The sequence below is a fragment of the Tursiops truncatus genome, chromosome 5, assembly GCF_011762595.2.
Source record: "Tursiops truncatus isolate mTurTru1 chromosome 5, mTurTru1.mat.Y, whole genome shotgun sequence".
In the NCBI taxonomy this organism is placed as follows: Eukaryota; Metazoa; Chordata; class Mammalia; order Artiodactyla; family Delphinidae; genus Tursiops; species Tursiops truncatus.
In genome coordinates this window covers 3,413,734-3,438,009 of record NC_047038.1, presented here as the reverse complement: position 1 = coordinate 3,438,009, position 24,276 = coordinate 3,413,734, and the positions used below count along the sequence as shown (strand labels likewise).

Here is a 24,276-nt window from a genome sequence, read left to right as displayed (position 1 = left end):
GACATGGCACCTTCCTCGCTGTCAGGCTGAGCATCCTGTATTCCCTTGTCTGTGCCTCACAGGCCAGAGCGACAAACACCATCAGAACCAGGGTTCGTCCTGCCGCACCGCGTGACCACCACTTACCCAGCACCCCATCCCGACAGCCCGGAGTCACGCCAGGCGTGTCCCTGCCCCTCCCACTTTGACCTCCCAAATCGGGCCTGAATCTACCCGCTTCTCACCTCCGCACTGCCACCACCCTCTCCAAGATGCCATCATTTCTTGCCCGGATAACCCAACCGCCTCCAAAACGGTTTCCCTGCAACCACACGGCCAATTCAGGCTTCGCGGTGCAGCCTTGGGCACTGTTTTACTTACGTAATCAGGTCTTCCTGCAACTTAAAAGCCTTGCCTTTCCTAGAAACCAAACTGCTTATGTGGCTCAGGGCCCTACGAGGCCTGGCCCCTCCTGCCCATCACCCACTCAAGCACAGCTAGTTCCTTCTCAAACAGCCTGTGCTGCCTCCTGCCCCAGGGCCTTTGCACCTGCTGTGGGCTCTTCCCGGAATTCTCTTCCTACCTGCCATGACTAACCGTAGGTGCACACGCGCGCGCGCGCACACACACACAAGCAGGCACACTTACTGCACCCAATTAACTTTTACTCCCTTTTAAATGCTCACAGGCCCACCCTCCTCTCCTTTAGAGCCCTTACCTTGGTGTGTAACTTCACACCTCATTTGGGTCATCAGTTGATTGACGTCTACCTCCCACCAAGCTGAGTCTACGGGCAGAGCTCATGCTGGTTTCTGCTCATCGTGTGTCCCCTAGGGCCCAGCTCAGTGCCTGGCCCGTGTTCACCAAACCAGTGAGACTCGGCCAAGCACTCTGGCGGTAAAGGATGGATAACAAGCCTTGACCATTCGACGGACAGAGTGGTCCTCCTTCCAGGGACCGACCCTACAGAGGTGTGTGGGAACCACCAGCTGTCTGCCCACGTCCATCTTCTCCCCTTGCTGAGCACACAGCGGACCTGCAGCTTTGCCATGTGACCGAGCCCCAGCCAACGGCCTGTCACTCCACAGCCTGGCCCCTGGGACCCTCCCCGGTGTGGAACTGAAGCTGAGCAGGACACTGTGTGCTTCCTGGGCGTGGAAGCCTTTCTGTGCCCCCCATTTCTTGTTTGTAGGGAACAGACTCCAGTCACCACGACCTTCCCTGAGTTCCAAAGGGAAGATTCGAACAGTTGCTAATCAGGGAAGGGACGGGATGCAGAAACAGGGGAAGATAGGCCAAGAAACCCTAGTGCAGCCTTGGGGCAGGGTCCTGGCTCCACCTCGAGGGATACACATAACAATATATTCTGAGCTCTTTATAGAACTAGAACCCCAGTAAATGGAAGATGTCAGTATTCTTCATTCCAGAAAAGACCGCCTGAGGCCAGATTAAAGGAGTGCAGGCCCTGCACACACCCTAATCTTATCAGCAACCCCCCCCCCAACCATTGCTAGAAAACTCATCAAATCCACCCAGGTTGGGACATACAGTTTTCGGCCTCAGAACGGGATGTGGGACCACCACGCAGCCAACGAAAAGGACGGGCAGATCCCCATGAAATGGCACGGAAAAATGTTCACATAACATTTAAGAGAGAAAAAGCAGATGTCAAACTGCATAAACAGTACGAGGCTACTTATCCAAAAGAGAATTCAGTTATCTCTGGGTATTTGTGCAAAAAAAGAGATTTCCGGAAGCATGTCTGCCCCGGAGCTAACAGGAGTCTTGACTCGGTAGGGGAATTCCATGTAATGTTTACGTTCTTTGTGTTTTTCTGGACTTTTACAAGAGTTATGAATTGTTTTTATATTAAAAATAAAGCTCTCTCCCCTGAAATAAAAACATCGGTGTCCCTTTCTCTCCTGCTGGGAGGTAGCCCCTCGTGAGCCCCTCCTGGCTCACACCCCAGCTCCAAACCCCGAAGGCTGTGGGACACGCCGTTTGTGAGAAGCTTCCAATTTGCCTCCCGGCTTGCCTGAGATCAGGAAGAGAATGATTACAGAGAGACGCACCCTTGGGTGTGTTCTTGGAGATTTGGGTGATTAAACCCATTACCCCCGTCCTCCAAGGTTTTTTTTTTAAAAAGGGGAACATTTACACGTATTAACCACTTGATGTTTTGCACCTTCTCTCTGTACTGTAGGAAAACAAGGGTTGGGGTATGGGAGTTGGTTAAAGCAAACCCCAGACCCAAGAGGGAAGTAGCAAGTCCCAAGGGGCGGGTGGCCCCGCGGCTGCTGCTGCGTCAGGAGCTGAGCGGACCCCCCCACCCCGCCCCACGGTGGGAGCCAGGAGCCCTCAGGGCACCCACGCTTAAGGAACAAACAAGCAGGACAGTGGGACCCCTTCAGGCGGCTCCTGACTGAGTCACCCAGCAGCGACACCCTCCTGCTTTACGGCAGTGGGACAAGACCACACCCTCAACAAAGGCTCACCTTCAGCAGGAGCCAGAGTGTGTCCCCTGCAGAGGCAGCGAGGATTGCCGCGGGGGAGGCCCCGGAAGAGGCTGCCTAGGACCTCGTCTTCCAGATCACAGGGAAGGCACCCCTTAAGCTTGACTCGGGGCCTGCTCTGTGCATTCCTGCTCTCGGAGCACCTCCACGTGCTCTCCCTGCCCCCCACTCACACCCCAGCTTCCTAGCCGGTCCCGCTGCCCCGCCCCCAGCCCCGGGAATGACCCGCACACCTCCTAACAGGTCAGAACATTCCAGTCGTCCTTCCTCTTCTACGGGGTGAGGTCCAAATGTCCTGCTAAGTGGCCAGCCTCCTGAGAAGAGGCCCTGGGGTCATTCGGCTCTGCGGTCCTCTGCTGGCAAGATGCTGCCCACACCCTGGGGACTCCAAGACTCAGCGGGTGGGCTGCACTGCCTGACCACGGCATCCATGGGCTTGCTGGCTCTGCTGCCTCCCCTCCCCGGCCTCAGCTCCCCACCTCCCTGCAGCTAAGCCCTTGCTGCTGCTGTGAGCCCAGCATCAGCCTCCCTGTCTCCAGGTCCCAGGTCTCAGAGCCCCTCTAGGAGCCCCCGCACCCCGAGTCTCTTCCCTGCAGACGCTGAGCCCGGGGGAGGGGAGGTGAACATCTGTCCATCAGTCAGGCCAACACACACAGAGGAAACATTCAGGAGATGGAGGGAGGGAATCTGGGTCTGGAGACGTGATTAAGCCCCACCCGAAGGGACCCGTCAGTCGTCAGTCGTAGGAGCTGGCAACTCCCTTTCAGCTTAAACCACTTGGGGCCAAGTTCCTACTATTGCAACAGAGAAGACAAAATGGACACGCCCCCCCCCCCCCCCCCGCCCCGACTGCTGCAGCCACACCAGCGTCCCCGTCCCCTCCTCGCCACCACTACCCCATACCCTGGGGGAGGGGCTTTATGTGACCTCTCGTGGGTACAGCCACCCACCCAGTGCATATCAATACCCTCACCCTAAAGGGCGGAGATCAGGGCTCCACCTGAGACGGCGTTTCTTTACAGATCTGCCTGGTCTCCACTCACCCTAAAGGGCGGAGATCAGGGCTCCAGAGCATCTGTCTGGACCACCTGAGACGGCGTTTCTTTACAGATGATTGGCTCCCACCTGGCAGCCCTCCTGAGCCCCGCCGGGGCACTGCTGGTGCCCCTCAGCCACATCCACGCCCCTACGGCTCCCTCCCAGAAGCCACCTGAGCCCCCGCCCACAGGAGCAGCAGGGCAGCGGCTGGCGCTGGCCGGACACACACTCTGCTTCAGGTGTTCCCAGCCCCGGGGCACAGGTGGGGCAGGTGGCCCTGGGCCTTCAGGAGCCTCCAGACCCCTCACCCCAGTGAAACCTTCCTGACGTGGCTCGGGAGGTGAAGTCCACTGGGGCCATTGATCTCCTCGTGGGAAGACAGTGAGGATGGAGGAAGTACGCGCTCTGGCCACTTGGGCCTGTGGCTCGCGGTGGGGCCCGGGCAACAGATGTCTGTGCCCTCCACCTGCGGGTCTTGTAAACATACACTTGTTCCCAGAGCTCAGTATTATTCAAGATCGGGGTGAGTGTGGTCAAACGAGAAGCCATGAATTGGGCCGATTTTCTGAACATCAGCGCTCAGGGAAGAGGCGAATGTTACCCAGTTAAGCACAGTGACGAAGGCTTTCCTGCCCCAAACCGCAAGCAGCTGTGCCCCCCTTTGCACAGCCACCTTTGTTGGGTACATGACCATGTTCTCCGGTCTTTGAAACAACGAGGGACCTGACTCCAAGCCCATCGCCGGGCACTGTGCGGTCGCCACGGGGACCTTGGGGGCGACGAACGTCGACTTTGTGGATGTCAAGGCAGCTGCAGAGACTCGCTCAGCAGACGTGACCCTCCACCCCTGGGGGCCCCTCTCACCTCCAGTCTCGTCCGGTCCACGTCTTTAGGCAGCTTCACGCGGATTCGGTTTGTGACGATGAGGGCGTCATAAGGATAGATCTGCGGGGAGAAGAAAGTCCGGGTTCACCCGGGAAGTAAGCACGTGCGGGGACAGAAGAACCGAGCCCGAGGCCAGCGGAGAGGTACATACTTGCGTCTGCATCTGACACACACACTTCACAGGGAAAGCACAAAAGGAACTTTTAACCTGGGCAGGTGCAGGAGGTCAGCGCGGGAGCGGGCGGCCCCTCTTACCTTGTATTCTGTAAGAGAAAGCAGAGACCACAGGGGCCGGGTTAGAACACGCACGAGCTCGGCCCAAAGGTGGAAACAGCCCGTCCGGGACCCCCACCCTGTGGTGGGCCGGGCCTCGCGGTCTCCATCCCCGCCCGCGGCATCCTCCGAGCTGCAGGGGGACGGGCTCTGGGATCTCCGGCGGGAAGCCAGAGCAGCAGGCATGGTCGGGAGGCTGCAGGCCAGACTGGGAGCCAGACGCGGCACTGTGTTCTCCCTCAGCCGTGCTGCTGTCTCCCTGGTGGTCCGGGCCTGCCTCGGTTTACCCCCGTGGAGACAGGCAGCCTTGCTGGGGTCGAACCCCCCTGCCTCTTACTGTTTTCCCTTCGTGACCCTTTAGCTCCTCCTTTTCAATACACAGCTCCGCGTGCTAGCTTTTTAAAAAGGTTTTCCTTCCAGACTAAAAGCGGCTTGTTAAAAATTAAAGTCGTACGGATGGGAGGCCTCCGTGAGCACGCAGAACCCACAGGGCAGCATCTCTGGATCTCGGCCACAAGCAAGCCTGTCTCGGGAGGGAGACCCTGGCGAGGGGCTGGGCACCGGGGGGCCGGTCCTTGAATTTCCCCATGTGCCATGCAGGGTCCCGGCCGCCCCGGCTCTGAGCCCAGGGCCCTGGAGGCCACTTAGAGCTCCCTCCACTCCCACATCCAGCGCGAAGCAGCCCAAGAGAGCCCGCTCCGGTCACCCTCGGGTGACAATCATGAGTGAGCATCGCGGGGCCCGGCGGCTCAGAGCTGGCAGAGCCCTTGGGCAGGCGCCTGCCACGTGACCGGGTCTCTCTAGTGACACCAACCTCCCTGCAGGCCACCCTGCTGGTGTGAAGCCCTGGGAGCCACACGGAGAGCAGGGCTGGGGCAGCATCTGACCCGACTTCAGACCCGCGGGCTTTTCACTGCGTCTCTGCCTCCTTTACTGCTATAGAATTTAACAGTAGGTGTGGGCTGGCCTCAGCCCTGGCGTGGGACGGACATTCAAACACAGATCTCTCCCCAGGTGACCCGGAGTGACAAGTAAGTCAGGGTGGGGTTGGCAGTGCTCAAGAGGCGAGCACCCGGGTCAGGCAGTGGAGAAGCCTCTGAGTTAGGAGGCAGGGAGCACCGGAGGGAGGGGAGAGGAGAGGGAACATCGCCGGCAACTTTAGGATGGAGGTAAACCAGTCCTTGACCGGAAGAGGCAGGGACATGACTGCCCCAGGCTCCCCGACGCCACGATGCTCAGAGCCTTCTGCCAGCGGCCCTGGTCGGGGGTGGTTTCAGAACGAAACTCGTGGAAACCTGTTAGCGACCCCTGCCCCAGCCAGAGACCCACGGGGTCCCCGCTTCCTGTACCTCGCGTGCCCCAGCTGGCATCCAGGTCTGCTCCACAAGGGGCCAGATTGGCATTCTGGAAGAGAAAGAGAGAGGGCGGCAGGGGGCAGGTTGCAGGGCGCAGGCTGTCGCCGGGCTCCTGGCGGCCTGGCCGGGGAGGAGGGTCAGCCCACGGTGCTCACTGAGGCCGGGCTCTGGAAGGGCCGTGCGGCCGCCCACACTCGTCGGGGTTGCCGGCTTCCCACGCGGCGGGTTTGCTCACATACCTCCCGCCACCTTCAGGCCTGAGCTACCCCTGCCTGTCCAGCCAGCTCCTTCCCGTTGTGATGACAGCTCCAGGGCGCCCGGCCCCTCGGCCCGCAGCTGGCCTGGACCCGGAGGGCGGCTCACTAGGGCTACGGCTCTGCTCCCTCCAGACACACTGTCCCCAGGGACTCAGGTGGCCGGTGTCTGTAAAGTCCCCAGCACAGACCCCTAGCGTCGTGAGCACCCCGTACAATCACTGTGGCTGTGATGGCTGATGAGGTCCAGGGATGGTATTCGGAGGGGGCATGGACCCGGCCACCTGTCTCAGGTGCCTCCTTCACCTGTCCACGGCACCAGCAGCCAACTCTGCTGTCTGGAATTCTCTTTCCCTCTGCCCACCTGAAAAAGTCATCCTGCAAACCTCGACAGAGGGTTCCTGCCCCACAATGCAGGTGCTGAGGCCCCGCAGGGTCAGTCAGTCCCTCTCCTGTCCGACTGTCTTGGCCCTGCATCCGCTGCCCACGGTGGAGAACAATGTTTTATTTGCGCCCGTATCCCTGGCACCCGGTACAGAGTCTGACACGGGGTCAGGGGTCTTGGCCAGCGCTTCTGGAACTGGGTACAGGGGTTAAATTTCCACGGAGAGAGCTCTGCAGTTAAAGAAGCGATTATATTCCTCACCCTTGGGTTGTATTACAGGGAGAGAGCTTTCAGCACTAATTTACTGCAGGAGGTGATAAGCCAGGAGCTGGTCAGAGTCCTAGCGAGCGCGGGGGCAGGACGAGGCCTCCGAAAGCACCGAGTCCAAGGTCCTTCATCCTGAACAGGGGAAACTGAGGCCCAGAGACGCCGGGACGAGGGCGGAGAGGCGGGTAAGCACCTAAGTGGAGGGTTGGAGCTGGTCTTTACATTGCTGATACTTTGTCCGTCATGGATTTTTTTCATTAATTTGGAGTTTTCAAAACATTGTATTACCTTGTTTACCTTGATAACTGAGTCCTTTGGTAAGTGCCCTGAATGCCTCACCTTAGTCCCAGCACTGGGACCAGAGCCCGGCAGCCCCTCACCTGCCGGGGACTCTCCGTGACCCTGCACCTCCTCCACTTGACTGAATGATTCCCCTTGGGAGTTTTCAAGAGCAATATTTGCAGACATTTTCTCAGGCCACTGACAAGGACCCCCTCCCCCCCCCCCCCCCCCCCGGTTAGGGACGCTCCTGCATAAAGCAAGGCAAACCTGCCTCCCACCTGGCCCGGCTGCGATACGAAAGAGAAATGCCGCCCCCTAGTGCCCGCTGCCCTGCATCACAGGCTGTAATCTCCACGGCCACCGCCACCACCTTGGGCAGTTGGAAACCCACTTCCGGGCAGCAGAACCGGCTTCCTCTGGTCCGCCAGGCTCTGAGACTAGACAGGGGCTCTCAGGAGGGAGGGTGGGGCGTCCCCCGGGTGGAGGCGGGGGGCGGGGTGTCACGGTATCAGTCCAGAGCAGGGAAAGAGCTCTCTACTCCTGGCCTTCTAAATGCCAAGTGGTGATTATTATCACCATTTAATAGCCGAGGCTCAGAGACGTGAAGCAACTTGCCCAAGGTCACACAGCTAATACATGGAACTGTAAAAAATTTAACCCGTGCATTTTACTTTTCAAAAATTATACTGGGATTGATAACGGTGAAAAGGAAATCGTGGCCATCTCACCATTGTTCTTTTCTTGCTAAAGCTCACACTGGAGCGTGCCATTTTACTCACTAGCCACTGAGGTGGAAGTAAGAAGGAGTAGAGACTAGCTTTCATAATAACTATTCGTTTGGGAACTACGCTATAGAACTTAGAAGATTTCACAACTATAATGTTATGTGTCCCGGCAATAACCTTAAGAGGTAAGGATAATTTTCTTAAAGACTAGGAAATAGAGACTCACAGAATTTAAGTAACTTTTGCCCAAACACACACCCAGGAAGTGACAGAGCTGGGATTTGAACTCGGGGCTGCCTGATGACAATGCATGTACTCTTTCCAGCATATCCGACTTTTAAAATTTGTTAAGGTTTTCTTTGTAGTGACATACAGGAACCTTTTCATTAATGTTTTATGGATATGTGAAAACCCGATTCAAAATATACGAATTTTTTTCATATGCCTATTAGATTAAGTTCGCGGTTTGCACTATTAAATTGATCTCCATACTTTTTTTCTCCTTCACTAGATCCATGTCTGATTTCAAGAGTCATGTTCACATGACCTACCATACTTGCGTTTTATCAAGGTCTCTGGCATTGCCACGTTGCTTGGCAAGTTTACATTTATGAATGCCGTTAACTGCTTTATAACTTGTGTCATCACGAGCTAGTGTTCTTTCTTTTCACCACAAATTCTACTAATTCATCTTAACCTTAACTTCTACCTTATCTGACATTAATACTGCCACTCATGCTTTCCTTCTACTTGTGACTTTGGTATCTCTTTCCCATCCTTTGACCTCTAATCCATTAAAAAATAATTTGTGTTCATCTCATGATGATACATGTTTTTCTTCTTTTATTTAAAAAAAAATCTAACCTGACAGTTTTTGTCATTTAGTAGGAAAATTCAGTCTGTTCTTAGTTAGCAACAGCGTTTTTCAAAATGGGACTCCTTCCAAGGGGCTACCGTGTGGACCTGTCGGTGACCAGCGGTCAGTCTCTTAATAGCAGACCGGGTGGCACATGTTGGAACCAATGCTGTCTCATCCACAGGAAAGCCTTTAGTAGGTGGCTGTTTCCCTATTTATTCTACAGAGAGGTGTGAATATCTACCATGTGTCAGGCTCTGTGGCGGGCTAGTTATCAGGACGTTTTAACAAGCTTTGGGACATATGGTGCTGGCCCCTTGTGACAAATCCCTTCCAGAACAAGAACCAGGCACATCTCTGCCTCCCCTGACTTACTGACTTCCTTCCTTCCATTTGACAATAAGAGAACTACACAGCCGGTCACGCTCAGGAAGCTCACAGCTAAGCGTCGGTGGGTTTTCCCAGTGTTCTGTGTGTCTCTGATGTAATCTTCTCCTACTGCTTTCTCTTCCTCTCCTTTGGGATTTGGTGTTACTGGGTTTTTGGTCACTCTGCATCTGGGCTTTTACTTTAGGTCACCTGGAATCCTTTCAGAAACAACTTCATCTGACATGGTTGAGCCGTAAAAGACTGGTCCTCAAAGCACCTGGCTTCTCAGCGGAGAAGCAGGCGTACGATTACATTAGAGTCTTAGAAAGAGTGAAGAAAAAAAAATAGGAGAGAACATGAGTTGGGAAAAAAGAATCCCCCGAAAAAGTCAGCAATAACTTTGATCAATCTCCTGGCTATTGTAATGTGAAACGCTAGAAGTCCTCATGTGGTGATGAACTCCATCTTTATCGACTCCCCAGGATGTGCAGAAGGCCTCACTCGCAGGCTTTCTAACACTCTGCTCCCCACCCTGAGGCCAGCAGGGGAAACATTCCCAGAGGGTTCAGCTCTGACTCTGTAAAGCTTAGAATCTGCTCTCTGCTCTAGGAGAGGCCTGAAGATGGTGTCCCCGCCAGAGTGTCTGGATCGTCTGTTCCCAGACTCCTTGGGGGTGGAGCCTCCGGAGGCCACGCCTTCCTCACAGGTGCTGGGAGCCATCGACCCACGTCCTTCCAGCCTGGCAACCAAGAAGGGACTCTCCCTAGAGGATGCATAACCCCGCCCCCGATGACGCAAGCCTGGAAGGGCTGACGTTCAGGCTCTTGTCTCCCACATTTTGAGAGAAACCCCAGGACTTGGCCTGGGGGGTGGAACGCCTCGGCATGGACATGGCCCAGTCCGTGACCTCGGCACTCAGGGCCCCGGAGTCAGAGCACAGCCGTGCCGGGTGAACAGAGAACGTTCTGACTGGTGCTGCTGCCCTCGGGACCCTCACGCTGAGCCCAAGGATCTACGTTCCCCGGCGCTGTGGACTCCTGCTTTCTCATGTCCCCTGCATCCGTCCTTAGAAGGGAATTCAGAGAAGCATGCTACGTGCCATTCCAGCTCGGCCCATTCTGAATAAACGGGGTGGGGGGGACTGGTTAGTGGGATGGGCGGGGTTCCCTCGAGCAAACCATGCAGAAGCACCTGGGCCCTGGACACACACAGCAGCAGGGCCCACAGACCTCGAGAATGACAGAGAGGCCCGAGGACACCCGCAGCTTCCGTGGTGGCGTCCCTGTTCTTGGATGTGCCCCATGGCCTGGACCCTGGATTTGAGGTCTGCCTGAGGGGTCGCTGTCCCCTGCGTTACACACTTGTTGCTGGGACTGCCCCAGGGCAACACACGGGGACTGAGGTCTGAGTGGCTTCTCTTGGGGGGTGAATGGCCTCGGTTTGTGGACAAACTTCCTCCGACCGGGAAAAGGCTGCCTCAATGGTAGCAAGTCTCCTGGGGCTGTGTGTGTGTGTGTGCGTGTGTGTCTGTGTGTGTGTTTGTGTCTGTGTGTCTGTGTGTGTGTGTCTGTGTGTGTGTCTGTGTGTGTCTGTGTGTGTGTCTGTGTGTGTCTGTGTGTGTGTCTGTGTCTCTGTGTGTGTGTGTCTGTGTGTGTGTCTGTGTGTGTGTCTGTGTCTGTGTGTGTGTGTCTGTGTGTGTGTCTGTGTGTGTGTGTCTGTGTGTCTGTATGTGTGTCTGTGTGTGTGTCTGTGTGTCTGTGTGTGTGTCTGTGTGTGTGTGTCTGTGTGTGTGTGTCTGTGTGTGTGTCTGTGTGTGTCTGTGTCTGTGTGTGTGTCTCTGTGTGTGTGTGTCTGTGTGTGTGTGTGTGTGTCGGGGGGTTGGCGGGGCGTCTGGTGTCATCACGCCCGCTCCGCCTGAGGGGTCCTCACTGGAGACCTAGCAAAGCTGTGGGGAGAGGGACAAACACGAGGGCCCAGCTGCGGGGGACAAGTCAGGCACCACGCTGTGTGGGCTCACGTTGTCATGTCCCCGGATTCAGACAGCTGGGAAGGGGGCAGTCAAAGCAGCCTTCGGCTGGGAGTGGACAGAGAAAGCCGGCCCCTCGGTGTGGCCCCAGTAACGGTCGCAGTGCTAAGGGCATCATCAGTGGTAACCATGGTGATGGTACGAACACTGGGGGCCGCGGAGGAAGGGCGCTCCAGGGAAGGAAGTGGATTCTGGGCCCGCATGGCTCACGAAACCCCTCCATCCTTTAAGATCCTCATTAGGCTCCAGGTCACAGGAGAAGGACGGTCAGGAGGGCCTTAAAGAGGGTCTGATTCCTCTGGGTGGCCCCGCTGCCCCTGCCCCCCGACACTGAGGTCTCCCTGGGGGCTGGGGGCTGGGAGCAGAGGGGAGGAGGGGTGTTGCCGGGTGGTGGTCTGGCCCTGGGTAGAGCAGCAGGCAGACGTGGGTGGGTGAGCAGGGTCCCCAGGGCCCGTCCTCCTGGCCGTGTGGTCACCAAGCTGTGGGAGCCGCCCTAGCTCACGGTGGCCGTTAGTACGCATGTGCTGGGGAGGGCGTGCGGGGCCGAGTACCTACCCGGTGGTCCAAGCCATTCTTGCCATGTCCTGGGACAGGGTCAGACTTGGAATAGGGGAACCCTGAAACAGACACAGCACAGCTGTCACGCATGCAGCCAGGTCGGCGGGGCTGCGCAGGTGACATGGGATGGCCCTGAAAATCCCACTGCCTCATTCGAGACCTCTATCCCCAGGGCACTGACTGAGGATGAAGCCAGGAAGTGGGGGACGTCCCGGAGCCTGCCCATGACACCAGGAACGTCACGGAGCCCGTCCCGGCCTGGCAGGCACCTGCATCCTCTGGAAGCCTCTATCACTGGGCCAAGCTCCTCACCTGGCTGACCAGGAGAGCGGGGGGCAGAGGGAGGAAGGGGTCCCCATGCAGGGTAGGGCTGTGCTAACCTGTGCCAGAGGCGGCCAGCGGAGGCCCAGCACCACCAGAGGTGGCCTGCAGACTATTTTTTCAAAACCCTTGAGCTGTTTGCAGTTGGCGGATTTCACATTAAAATCCTAATTTCTAGCTTCTCAAAGGGCCAGTCTGAGACACTGGGCCCTGGATTCCCTGTGGGAATCCCACACCTGGTCTCCCTCCATTGACCACATCCCTGGCTGCTCTGGGGGGGCCTAGGGCTTTGAGACCTCCCCAGTGAACCGCTTCAATGCCACGTCTGGAGAGAGCAGAGCGGAAACTCCTGGCTCAGAAGTCCGTGTGGGATGTGCCCCAGAAGGGAGGCCAAGGGGCACAGCCTGGGCCCCCTGGAGGGGCAGGGGACCTCCACCATCCTTAGAAGCACCCTTAGGAGGCCTTTCCCGGCTGCCTGAACTGTCTTTCCATAGCCTGTGGGCCTGTAAAAAGCAGGGCCCATGTCTGCTGCATCTGGGGGTCCCTGTCCCCCACAGCTCAGGCAATAGCACTGGCTCCTGGGAGCCACCGGGCTGCCCGAGGGCTCAGAGGGGACGGCGGTCCCATCCCTCTGTGTTCACGAGGCTGTAAACCGGAGGACTGAGCCTCCAAAGGTGAGACGGGCGCCGTGCCCAGAACTGCCTGTCCGTCCACCCACCCGCCCACTCCAGGAAGGCCCACTTCTGAACACAGGATGCTGGTCGATCCAAGTGCCTGTCTTGTGGGGTGGAGGGTCAGAGAAGACATTCTGTACAGGTCACACCGTAGGAAAGGCCTCAGCTGGGGACCTGCCTCGGGGACTTGTTTGTCCCAGGGTAGTCTGTGGGAAGGTTCCAGATGTGGGTTAGGAAGGGCCTTTCACGACATCAAGGGCAGGGTTCTCAAGCTGGTTTTAGCCAAGGAGCCCTCTCGTCACAGGAAATCGATGTGAAAACTCCGATACATGAAACAGGAGAGCGGAGCTGGAGGGAGAGAAGCGGGGCCAGACGCTCGGGCATCCCTTGCCCCTCCTGGCTGCCCTGGGCTCCGCCAGGTAAGTGACCTAGCCAGCTCCTCCCATTTCACAGAAGGGGAACTGAGGCCCGGGGACACAGAGGGACCTGCCCAAGGTCATCCAGCCCTGGGACACAAGACAAGGGCCTCCTGACTTACAGTCCTGAGGTCCCTCCAGGACACACCTGCTTCCCAATTTATACCCAGAGCCAGGCACACTTGGGCATGTGAGGCTGTCGGGCTGAGGATCTAAGGGACCCTCAGCTGAGACCCAGGAGCTCCTGGTCAGTCGGGGATGCCAGCGTCGTCTTCTCAAAGTGGCGTCTCCAATAATAAGCTCACCAACCACGCCTGGGAGCTTGCGACAAAGGCAAATTCTCAGGACCCACCCCAGACCTACAGACTCAGAATTCTGGGGCTGAGGTCCAGCGGTCTGTGACTTCCAAGCCCTCCAGGGCATTTTGATACACACTAAGGCTTGGAAACCCTTAGGGCCCCGAGAACAACTATGCCCTCACCTCCAGCCTTACCTGCTCTAAACCAGCGGTTCTCTACCCAGATGCACTGCAATTACCTAGCCAGCTTCTAAAATCCCCTGTGCTCAGGCTGCCGGCCTCTGGTCTCACAGTAGGTGTAGAGACCTTACTTCCACTCAGGCCACTCCATCTTCCTCACTCATCAACTATGACTGTCTTCGCTCTTTCTTCTACCTGCCTTGAGTTTCCATATCGGATGGTGTAACAATTTTTGCTTCGATCATCAATGATTTAAGAAACTCATCACAAGAAGGACAGTCTGTTATACTGATCCCTAATTTTAACCTGTTTTGATGTTCTTCCTTTCTGAATTTCCGAGCTCTCTTATCACTTCCTTTCTGTTTGGAGAACTGCCTTGTGCCAAGTACGTCTGCGAGTGAAAACTTGTCTGAGTTTTCCTTTGTCTGAGAATGTCTCCATTTTCCATTCATTCCTGAAGGATATTTCCATCCGAGATAGAATTCACGTCCACAGCAAACGTCTTTCTGCACATTATATATGTGCCATCTTCCTCTGGCCGCCACGGTTTCTGGGGAGAAGTTGGCTGTCATTTGCGTTGGTGTCCCTGGTAGGGAGTATAATATGTCTTTTCTCTCAGGCTGTTTTCAGTATTATTTTTTTCTGTCTTTAGTTTTTGTAAGTTTAATTATGGTGTGTTTTGGTGTGGATTTCTTTGAGCTTATTCTACTTGGGGTTCACTCAGTTTCTCGAGCGTGTGAAGTTTATGGCTTTTGCCAAATTTGTTAAGTTTTCAGGCATTATTTCTTTGAATATTTTTTCAGACCCATTCTCTTCTTTCTGGGACTCCAGTGATACAAGTGTTGTCTGACAGGTCTCTGAGGCTCTGTCCATTCTTTTCTGCTATTTTCTCTCTGCTGTTTAAGTTGGATAATTTCTGTAGTTCTATCTTCAAGTTCACTGATTCTCTCCTCTGACAAATCCCGCTGTTCTGTTATTGAACCCATCCAGTGAATTTTTGAATCTTGGTTATTTTATTTTTCTTTCCCATAATTTCCATTGGATTCTTTTTTTATAACTTGTATTTCTTCTGTGAGATTTTCTTTTTTTCTTTTTCATTTGTTTCAAGAGTATTTGCAATTGTTTGTTGAAGCAGTTTTGCGATGACTGCCTTAAAAATCCTTCTCAGGATAATTCCAATATCTGATTCTTTTCCATGTTAGGATGTGTTGATTGCCTTTTCACATTCAAATAGTTATCTTCACGGTTCTTGGTGTGAGGAGTGATTTTCCACTGCATCCTGGACATTCGGATGTTAGGTTGGGAGACCTGGATTCTAGCTAAGTTTTCCATGTCAGCAGGCTGTCCCTGTGCTTAGGTTTAACATGTGGGGCATGGCTTATTATGGGCTGTGAGTCCAAAGTCAGTTTAGTTAAAGTGCTCTTCTGGTCTGCTGCGTCCACCTGGTGTTTCTGGTAGCAGGCTGGGGTGACAGGTGCTTCCCCGGTTGCCCCGTACCCCGAGGTGGGGGTGGGAGACACCAGCCATGGGTGGAGAGTGTTTCCCTGGGCTTATTCTCTAGGCTGCTGGGTGCCAGTGGGCCTTCTGCTGGGTACCAGGGAGGGCAGTCATCTACTTGGTCACCTTGTCCACTGCATGGGAGGTGAGAGACACTGGTCCCGCATATTTCCTCAAGTCCTCAGTTCTCTGGCCAGTCCACCTTCCTCTCTCTACCCTCCAGGGTTCTGTGATTGTGTACTGCCCTATTGTTCTTGGGCCTTTCAGTTGTACTGAGTGGGAAAGAGCAGGGAGAGATCACATCCCTGGGATGCTATCAAGACCCATTAGAACTGGTTTCTCTTGGGATGGGACCAGCCATCAGTAGATTTCCAAGGTCCCAGGATCCCACGGGCAGCCGTGATTGAGAACCACCCATTTAAAAGGTCCCCTCACGTACTCATAGATTTTCTTGACCGTCACAAGCCAAGGCATTACACATGAGCCCATTTTACGTTTCAGGAAGCTGAGGCCTAGTGAAATTAAGTGACCTGTATAATATCAAATTGTTACTCATGAAGAGGATGAGACAATCTCCCAGGACCCTAGCTTCGGGAACCAGTAACCTTATCTGCTCAGCAGCTCTGCCCTGGTGAGGGTTTGCAGGCGTGGGAGTCTTCTAGGGACCTGCCTGGCCTGTGGCATTGGCTGGCCTTAAGAGTGTGTGCTGTGTGTATATTGGAGAGAGAGAGAAGGCACACAGGGAGAAGGCAGGTGTGCCGGACCTGGACAGGTGACAGCTGGGTACTCGTGACCCCGAGTTGTATCAGGCCCTGTAACCACTGGACACCTGCCCACGCCCCATGTCCAAGCTCAGCCTAACTAGGCTCCCTGTCACCTCCTCCCAGAAGCCCACCCGTGGCAACCTTGCCCTCAGCGTTCTGCTGGGATTGATCTTGGGTGTCCTTGGGTCTGTCCGTCTTCTGGGCTGGCTTGTCAGAGGTTAGAGGAGACACTGGACGGATGGGCAAGGAGAGGCCCCTTGCAGGTGGATGACTGTTCCAGGGGCAGCTGCAGGCACACGGCTCATCAGAGCATCCAGGGTGCTTTGTGGACGACGGTCAGGAAGCCACTTCCCTGGGCAGATCTTCGTCAGTTTCACCGGCATGGTGAACGGTTTTCAGTTCACTGATGTGCGAACGTGTAAGCTTGCAGCTGCGTGGCCCTGTGCAGGTTCGGGTCCCCTCTCTGAGTCTCGGCATCCCCGTCTGAGGAAGGAGGGGCTGGGACCCCCTTCAGCCCCTAGGAAGAGGAACAGGAGGCCCCTTGGGCCGTCTGAGCTTCAGGCTTCAGAAGTAAGCGAGAGGGGTCCACTCACCATGGCTGGCTTGTGGATCTGACCAGCTCTGTGTGACACCCCGGGGCTCAGCCCACAGGATGCCCACGTTTGAGCCCCAAAGCCCGGGTGCCGCCTGCCAGGAGGACTGGAACATCCCCACTTTTATAGACGAGGCGATTCCAAACTCAGAGAAGTTTGCTCTCGTACCCAAGGTCACATAGCAAGTGAGAGGTGAGGATTCAACCCAGCGGGATCGCACCCGCATCTAGCCATCTCTGCTGACCCCTCACGTGATCTCATGCACTCTGTCGCTCCCCCCCAGCCCCCACCGTGCTGGGGCCCACGAAGGAGGGAAGACCTGGGCACCCACCGCCCCGTGGGCACTCACTGGGGGGCTGCTGTGGGCACAGGGGGAGGCACGGGGGGCCCAATCTGGACCCTGCTCCCCAGGAGCTAACAATCCTCAGGGGAGAAAAGGACACACAGGGTCATAGATAAGGTGCTCCCGGTGGGGGTCGGGGGAGGGGAGACAGAGCTCCCAGGTGGGTGGGAACACCTCAAGACCTGGGCAGAGTTGTGTGTAGGGGGACAGAGGAGGCCCTGAGAGCTGTGACCTGGGACGTGGGCTCCTTCCCCCGGACGCCTGAGGGTCTCAGGCACTGCCTGCACCCCTGCCCACAAATCTGAGGCCACACCCTGTCCAGTTCCCCAGCTGGGGGCAAGCTTGCCCATCACGGGGGGCACAGGGACCTTTGCTAAAAGCGAAGAGTCCCAGCCAGCCCCCAGGGAACGGCAGAGGGCTCTGTCCTGGTGCCCCCCTCTCGCACCTGGAGGTGGCTTCTCCTGGGCCGAGGTCCCCTCCCTGACGTCTGGAACCCTCACTGCTCTTGCTGGGGCCGAACGTGAGCAGGGGGTACTCTGTCCCTCCAGCTGGAGGCCGGGCGGGCCATGCCCTCCCCAGCAGGCTCTGCCCCAGGGGAGTCCCAGCCAGCTGCTGGATGCCGGGTGCCGGACGCAAGCCCTCCAGCTCCCTCGGGCCTCTCCCTCTCAGCCTTCCCCCGCCCCCTCCGCTGGCCCAGGCTCTCTCCATCCCTGGGCCTCCCCCTGCCCACACTTTCTCCATCTTCCCGCTGCGTCTGACGGAGATGGGAAACAGGGCCCAAGGACTGGGGAGTGAGGTAGGCGCTGAGCAGGAGAGTCACAGTTTCTTTGGGCCTCGGACCCTTCTGAGAAGTAACACAGCTCAGGAAACCACCTGGAGGAGGGCCTGGGTCTCAGGTTACCCACCCCCACGTCCCCGGGCCCATCCGGGAGCCCAGGACCCCTGTGACTCTGCCTACAGCCCAGAATCCTCTCCTGAGCGCCCAGCCCATCCGTCCATGGCCCGGCAGCTCCGTCTGGGCATCTCGGCCTCCCGACTCAATGTGAAGAACCCACCTTGCTCCTGCCCAGCTGTGAACAGAGATGCCTCCACCCACCTGCACCAGGACGCCCCGGCCACTCCTGATTCCGCACCCCCCGCCCCGCCCCTCCCCGACTGCTTGCACCAGTCCTGCTGTTTAGACTGTTCAGGGGGGCCTCGCCATGGCTTATCTGGACACCCCAGCCCCTTGAGCCCCGGCCCAGCAGCCTCCAGTCTATCCTCTGCAAAGCTGCCCGTCCGTGTCTGAACACATAAAACACATCACCTCATCTTCTGCTCACGGCCCTGCCGCACCGACCCTGGGCCCCAGCAGACAGAGAAGAAAATTCCCAGCATCACGCACAGACCAGCTATTTCTGGCTGTCCTCTCCTGCCTCCCCACTGGCTTCCTGCTTCCCAAACTGCTGCTCAGAACACCCCAGGACACCCCCAAAAGACTACCTCCCCCAGAACCCTCCCCCAGCCTGGATGACGGCAATTCCCCTCCTGCCCGGACAGTCCGGCTGAAACCTCAGTCAGAGGCGGCCAGGGCTCTGCTGAGAACCCCTAGGTCTGTCCTCCACTCCAAGGCCAGGCCAAGCCCTCCCAAGGCCCATAGAGCCCTCTGTGACCCTGCGCATCCCAGGCTCCAGCCCTCCCGCAGAGCCCAGCAGCCAGGCTTCACCTGTGTGAGGAGGGCTCACTCCCACGCCTACCCCTTCAAGCCTGCAGCCCTCAAGCCTGCTCACTCAGCATCTCCCTTCCCCGAGCCATCGGCAGCGCCTGGCCCCCCGACCTGCACGCGCCATGGGCCTTACTTTCTGACGTGCTTTTTGTCTGTGTCCCCGCCTCCTCTGGACCATCAGCTCCCGGGGCTGGGGTGCTGTCCGTTTGGCCTCTGCTCCGGCCCCAGGACCTGTTCGGCGGTCACACCCTGTCTCTGGGCCTTCTCTTGCTTGTCCAAAAATGAGGGCCAGGACTGAGGTCCCGTCAGGGTGATGCTCGTGGATCCTGCCCCTGGGGTCCTCAGGTCCCAGTGCCCAGACTGAGGATGGCCAACCCCCCAAAATTCTCATGGGGTTGGCAGACAGCGAATCAGGTCTCTCTCTCTTTCAGCCGTGGACTAAGAAATGTGAGAATGATTTTTTCTTGCCTGGAAGCTCCAGAGGACTTAACAGGGGGTGAGGAAAGCCACTTCTGGCCAGGCCTCAAACCCGCTTTCCTCCTGCCAGCAGGGAAGGAAAAGTGGAACAGAGGTGCTGTCTCCCGAGCTTCACACTGGTGGGCACTGGGGGTGGGTGACCCAGGAAGCAATCTCGGATCCCAGCCCCAGACCAGGCCCGGACTGGGTGGGCAGCAGGCGAAGACAAGGGGACGGGACTCCACGGGGACAGACACGCAGAGGGTGACGTAAAACGGCAAAACCACAGGCCGGGTGGGCGTGCAGTGGTCCCCACGGGACCAGCCATCTGCACTGCCTTCGTCTCCAATGTGGGGCTTCCTTCACCCCGACCTCCAAGCCCACCCTAACTCCCCTCACGTGCTGGGATTTGAGGAAGGGCCTTATTCCCTTTGGCAGGGTGGGGTCCTTTCCACAGGTCACTGAGCCCTCAGGGAAGGGTCTCCAGCTGGCCTGGGGCTTTGTCTTACTTCAGCACACCTGTGACCACCTGGAGGGGATGTGGGGAACCTCAGAAGGGAGGACAGGACGTGAAGGGTTAGGAAGGTGGGACGCAGAGGAGCAGCAGGCCGGCCCACAGGGTCTAGACCAGGGGAGGGGGGCCCACACCCCCTCGTGTTCTGCTGGGGCAGTGAATCCCATCCTGTAAGGCTCAAGACGCTCTTCTTGTAACAGAAAATCAATACCATCCCTTTCCTGTGCAGAAATCAGATTCCTCAATAATATAACCTACTACATGCATAGTCCAGATAATGCCCTAAGTGTAGCATAAAGGAAAACAAGCTGTCTGTCATACAGTGTGTATTTCAATGACACCTCCTTCGGAGGGGCTGTCAGTGCTGGCTGAGAACCACTGCCATAGCAGAGAGGGACGTCACACTGGTTTGTCACACACTGCTTCCCTGGGGAACAGGCACTGGGCCATATTCACCACCTCCTCTCCGCTGCCTAGCACTGTGTTCAGCACATAGTAGGTGCTCAGTTAATGTCTGGTGAAGGGGTGGATGAATGACTGAATGATGAACTCAGTCTCAGGTGAGATGTGCTGATGGTGTCATGAGTGGGATGAAGTTGTGCGTGGCCCCGGAGAGTCCACGGAGGACCCCAGGCAGGCGGCGGCAGGGTGCGTGTGCACTTGCTCTCAACGGCGTCTTTGCCTGTCCCAGCTCCCTGCACGCGTCTCTGGGTCAGGGGCTGCTCTTGTCTTCTCGGTCTCCCCCTCGGTGCCCTACACAGCGTCTGGCACAGAGTGGGTGCTCAATAAATACCCGTTGAATTTAATGCATCTCAATTCAACAAACATTTATTGAGCGCCCACTGTGTTGAGTGTCACAATCCTACCCTCCTTGGGGCGCTACAGATGGACGTCCCAGGGGTGCAGGCAGGCGTGCCTTGCCACATGCAAACACTTTGTTCAATAACGGTTGTTTGCAAACGAAACTGGTGTGGATGGACTCACAGTTGGGGGCTACATGGTGAGATTGGAAGGAACCCGAGAAAAGAAGGCGGATACCCCTCTCTTCTCAGTTTAAGAGTGTGCTCATCCCGTCCAAATGTCTCAAGAGGCCGGCAGATAGCAAGGCACGCCTGACCTAGGCACGACCAGCAGCCTGGGTCCTCGCTGCTATTTCCATGCACATTGGGAAACAAGGCGATGTCACCAGGACAGAAATAAAGGCACAATTGCAATTGTTAGACACAGTGGGTTTTCCATTCGGAGGAATTGACGTCAGAACATGTGTAGAAAGCGAAGGGATGACAGAACCATTGTCATGGTCATCGTGAGCCTGCATCCCTGAAGGAGGAGGACACACACACACACACACACACACACACACACACACGCAGGTTGTTTGTACTTTGCAGGGTTCGCCCCAGTTAGAGCACGAATTCTAGCATAGGCTTTCCAATTCCTGCCGGCCGGGCGCACCTGGATGGGAGGCGGTCCATTCCCATCCGCGGCTACACCTGCAGCTTGTGATCGGAACACGGCAGCAAGGAACGGGGCTGACAAACAGACCTTGAAGGTGTGTGACTGGCCAAAACACTGGCACAGCCTCCGGGTCTCGCAGGGCCTACCGCCTGGGGGACGCCTGGGACGACCGCAGGGCGCCCCGTCCAGCACGTGCAGACGAGGAAGCAGTGCACAGAGGTGAGGAAACACGAACGGGTCAGCGCGGCACAGGGAGGTCCCCACGGGGCGGCCCGTCTCCTGCCCAGGCTTCTCCCCAGATGGTGTCCCCACCTCCCTAAGCCCCAAGCCACAGGCAGACCGGAAGGTAAGTGGGACTCCCTGGGGACAGCAGCTGCCCCCCTGAGGAGAGACAGCGCGGGGAGCTGCAGATGCAGGCCCACCCACCTCCCAGCAAGGGAAGGACTGAAGCTAGAAAAGACCACCCTGAGGACCCCAGATAGTCCTTTCCTGGGTGCTCTCGAGTCCCGGGGCTAACGCTTTGGTGTCCTCTGGGGGACTCTCCGGTGTGACCTTCCAACGGGGATGTCAGCCCTGTGCTCCGGCTCTGGGTCCCATTTAGAGAGCAGAGGCCCAGGCGGATGGGGCCCGGGGCACACAGACATCTGCTTACAGAGATCACACACAAAACGACACACGCTTTCTCTGTTTAGGCGTCTTCTTTAACCAGTGATCACCTCCACGCTTCTCACCCTCTTCCCACGTCGGAACACACGCACTTTCATTTGTGAGATGGTTTACAGTCACGAGAATGGTGGTGATGACGATGAGCACCTACTACGGGCCCGGCCAAGTGCTGGCTGAACACGTGCCACCTCCTCCGGGTCTCTAACGACCCCGCCGGGCACACAGGTGAAAATGGGGCCCAGCGAGTGGTGAGCCACCATTTGAACTCAGGTCCGTCTTACGGCAAAGCCAGTGTCTCTCCCTGGCTTTCTCACGTCCACAACCATCCCCTCCTGGCCTCTGCTTCCAAGCTAAGCCTCCAGCTTCTCCACAGAAACCCACCCACAGCTGCTGAGACCCAAAGACTCTGCCCACCGTCTACCGCGGGCATCAGACGACAGCTTGCTGTCGTTTCCGCCTGGAATTTACAGCCTCTGGACGTGAAGAACGTTATATGGGGAGTTTGGCCCGGCATCTGAAGGTCACGCCTACTGCAGCTTCACGACCCCCCGGATCAGGCAGACGGGGTCTTTGTCTCCTGCACTCCCTGAGGATCTGCAGTCCCAGCTCCCGGCCCCTCGCCCAAGATGAGCACAGGAGACACGATAATGCCGTTCTCGGCTCCGAGTCTGGACTCGCCCCCCTGGACCATGCTCCTGTCCACTCCGGAGGGAGCCGGGCCCTCAACTTCCAGCCTGGCAGCCTGCAAGCCCTTTTCCCAAAGGAGCCCAGGAGGCTGAGTTGGCCTTCTGCCCTCTTGCCGGCTCTGGAGAGTTCCGGGAGACGCTGGCTTGGCCCTTGGGCAGCAGACTGGCTGAATCAGGGTGTCACCAAGGGAAGCCGGCACACGGCTACTGGTCTGCTTCCTACCGGGCTCGCCATTCTGTCTGTGGGTTTGCTCTCGTAGTTTTTAATGAGCAAGGCTTAGATCTGGGGGGGACTGGCTCGAGGTCGTGGGCCCCTTTTCTGTAAGGACTTTCATGCCACACTGACAGCTCCTTGCTCAAAAGAACCACTCACGTGAGTAAATGTTGTCCCCTGGCATCGTTTGGAGAGGACCTCTATCAGTCCCGCTACCGTGGGCCAAAGACTGGCTGTCTAGGTCTGGAGAGTTGGTCCTAGTGTCTCCGTCCCCCTTGAGAAGCAGCCAGTTGGTCTTCTGCTGAGAAAAAAAACAGAAGTGAATTTTGAGGTCACCTGCAGTGGCATCGCCCCACTTTACAGAGGAGGAAACGGAGGCTCAGGGAGGTCAGGGCCCACATGGCTTCACGAGGGGACAGCAGGGTAAGCCGGACTTGGGCTCTTTCCACACACACCTATCTTCCTTAAAGACAAGCAAAGGGGGTCGTACCTCTTGAGCCAGGGTGGGCGGGCAAACTCAGCCCATGGGCCAAACCCTAACATGTGCATTTTGATTTGTTTTCCTTTCCTGTCAGACATCTCCTTGGTTCTAGACCATGACCAGGTTACACAGCATAGAATGAGGACTTTGGTAGTAGACGTGCTAGTCCTAACTGTAAGGGGGCTGGTGGCATCATCACCTCTTAGATTTGGTCCCCGTTCCATGTGGCCCTGACTAATCCCTAAGGAGCACAGCCTAAGGGGAGGAGCCCGAGGCTTGAAGCTGGAAAAGTCCCCACAGAAGCAGGTCTGCCCCTGCATTACCTTCCTGTTATCCGCGTCGAAACTTCCGTCCTCCCCATCTGATCGCCGCCCGGCTGGAAGGGAAAAATCAATCTGTCAGGGCAGCGCACCACAGATTCTGGGTTTCCATGTGTCAGTTCCCACTTCACAGTCATGCTCAAAGATGGAAAATAATCAAAGAAAAGTCGCCAGCACTCGTACTTTTAAGGGCTGAGGAACCAGCCCAGCTGGCGAAGGTCCCCGCAGGAATGTGGCCTGGGGAGTGCCTGGGGCCTCGCACAGGATGCGCTAAATCGAGAGCAGATGTGTGAAGTGATGCCTCATTGACGTTCCAGCCAACCACCCTGCGGCCACTCGGCATTTCGAAGAACATACTTTCTATCTTCCAAGTTCAAAGGCACAGAAGGGCCCGGCGATCCAGCCCCTACTGGGTCAGACTCAGCTGGGTGCGTCACAGACGTTACTGCTCATCCCCACCTGACCCATTTCACAGATCAGAGGACTGAGGCTCAGAGGCGCCTTTCTCAAGATCATGGATCAGCGGGGGGCAGAGGCTGGCATTTGAACCCAGGCCGTCTGACTCTAAGTCCTTCCTCTGTCTGCCCCACCTCACTGCTCGCAAAACACAAAAAGGTGAGTGAGCTGTGCCGCTGGGAGAATTCCACGCAGAGCAGTAGAGAGGGTACAACAGACAACCAGAGGTATGCTCTATGGAACAGAGCAAGCAAACGTCTGTTATTCAGCAGACTATCTAGAGCTGCGTCAAGAAGTGTCTGTACCTCCATCTGCCTGTTTGGGGATGGGGGCTCGTCACCCAGCCGGGCTGACATTATCTCCAAGCAAGCATGATGAGTAAATCACACGAGGGCAGGTTGACGGTTCTCAGCATCCAGTTCGGTAAAGACCCATCCTGTGCCTCCCAAGCTAAACCACTGACCCCCAT

The 24,276-nt window shown here is 56.8% G+C and overlaps 1 protein-coding gene across 10 annotated transcripts in view; it reads right to left on the bottom strand.

Annotated features, from left to right (window-relative positions):
* Window positions 1-24,276, bottom strand: part of ABLIM2 (actin binding LIM protein family member 2) — a 138,065-nt gene that overhangs the window by 10,865 nt on the left and 102,924 nt on the right. For 5 of the 10 annotated variants that reach the window (XR_012331840.1, XR_012331845.1, XR_012331842.1 and 2 more), the window contains 6 exons: window positions 23,355-23,407; window positions 22,710-22,848; window positions 11,763-11,824; window positions 6,038-6,092; window positions 4,567-4,678; window positions 4,395-4,475 (listed from right to left, as the gene is read on the bottom strand). Coding sequence is in view for 2 of the 10 variants with exons in the window: in XM_033856635.2 (XP_033712526.1) it covers window positions 4,395-4,475; window positions 4,671-4,678; window positions 6,038-6,092; window positions 11,763-11,824; window positions 22,710-22,851; window positions 23,355-23,407 (401 nt within the window). In the remaining 8 variants the exon portion in view is untranslated. Of the gene's footprint in view, window positions 1-4,394; window positions 4,476-4,566; window positions 4,679-6,037; window positions 6,093-11,762; window positions 11,825-20,215; window positions 22,852-23,354; window positions 23,408-24,276 lie in introns of those variants that run through there. The other 5 variants (XR_012331844.1, XR_012331841.1, XR_012331846.1 and 2 more) reach the window with 3 other exon arrangements.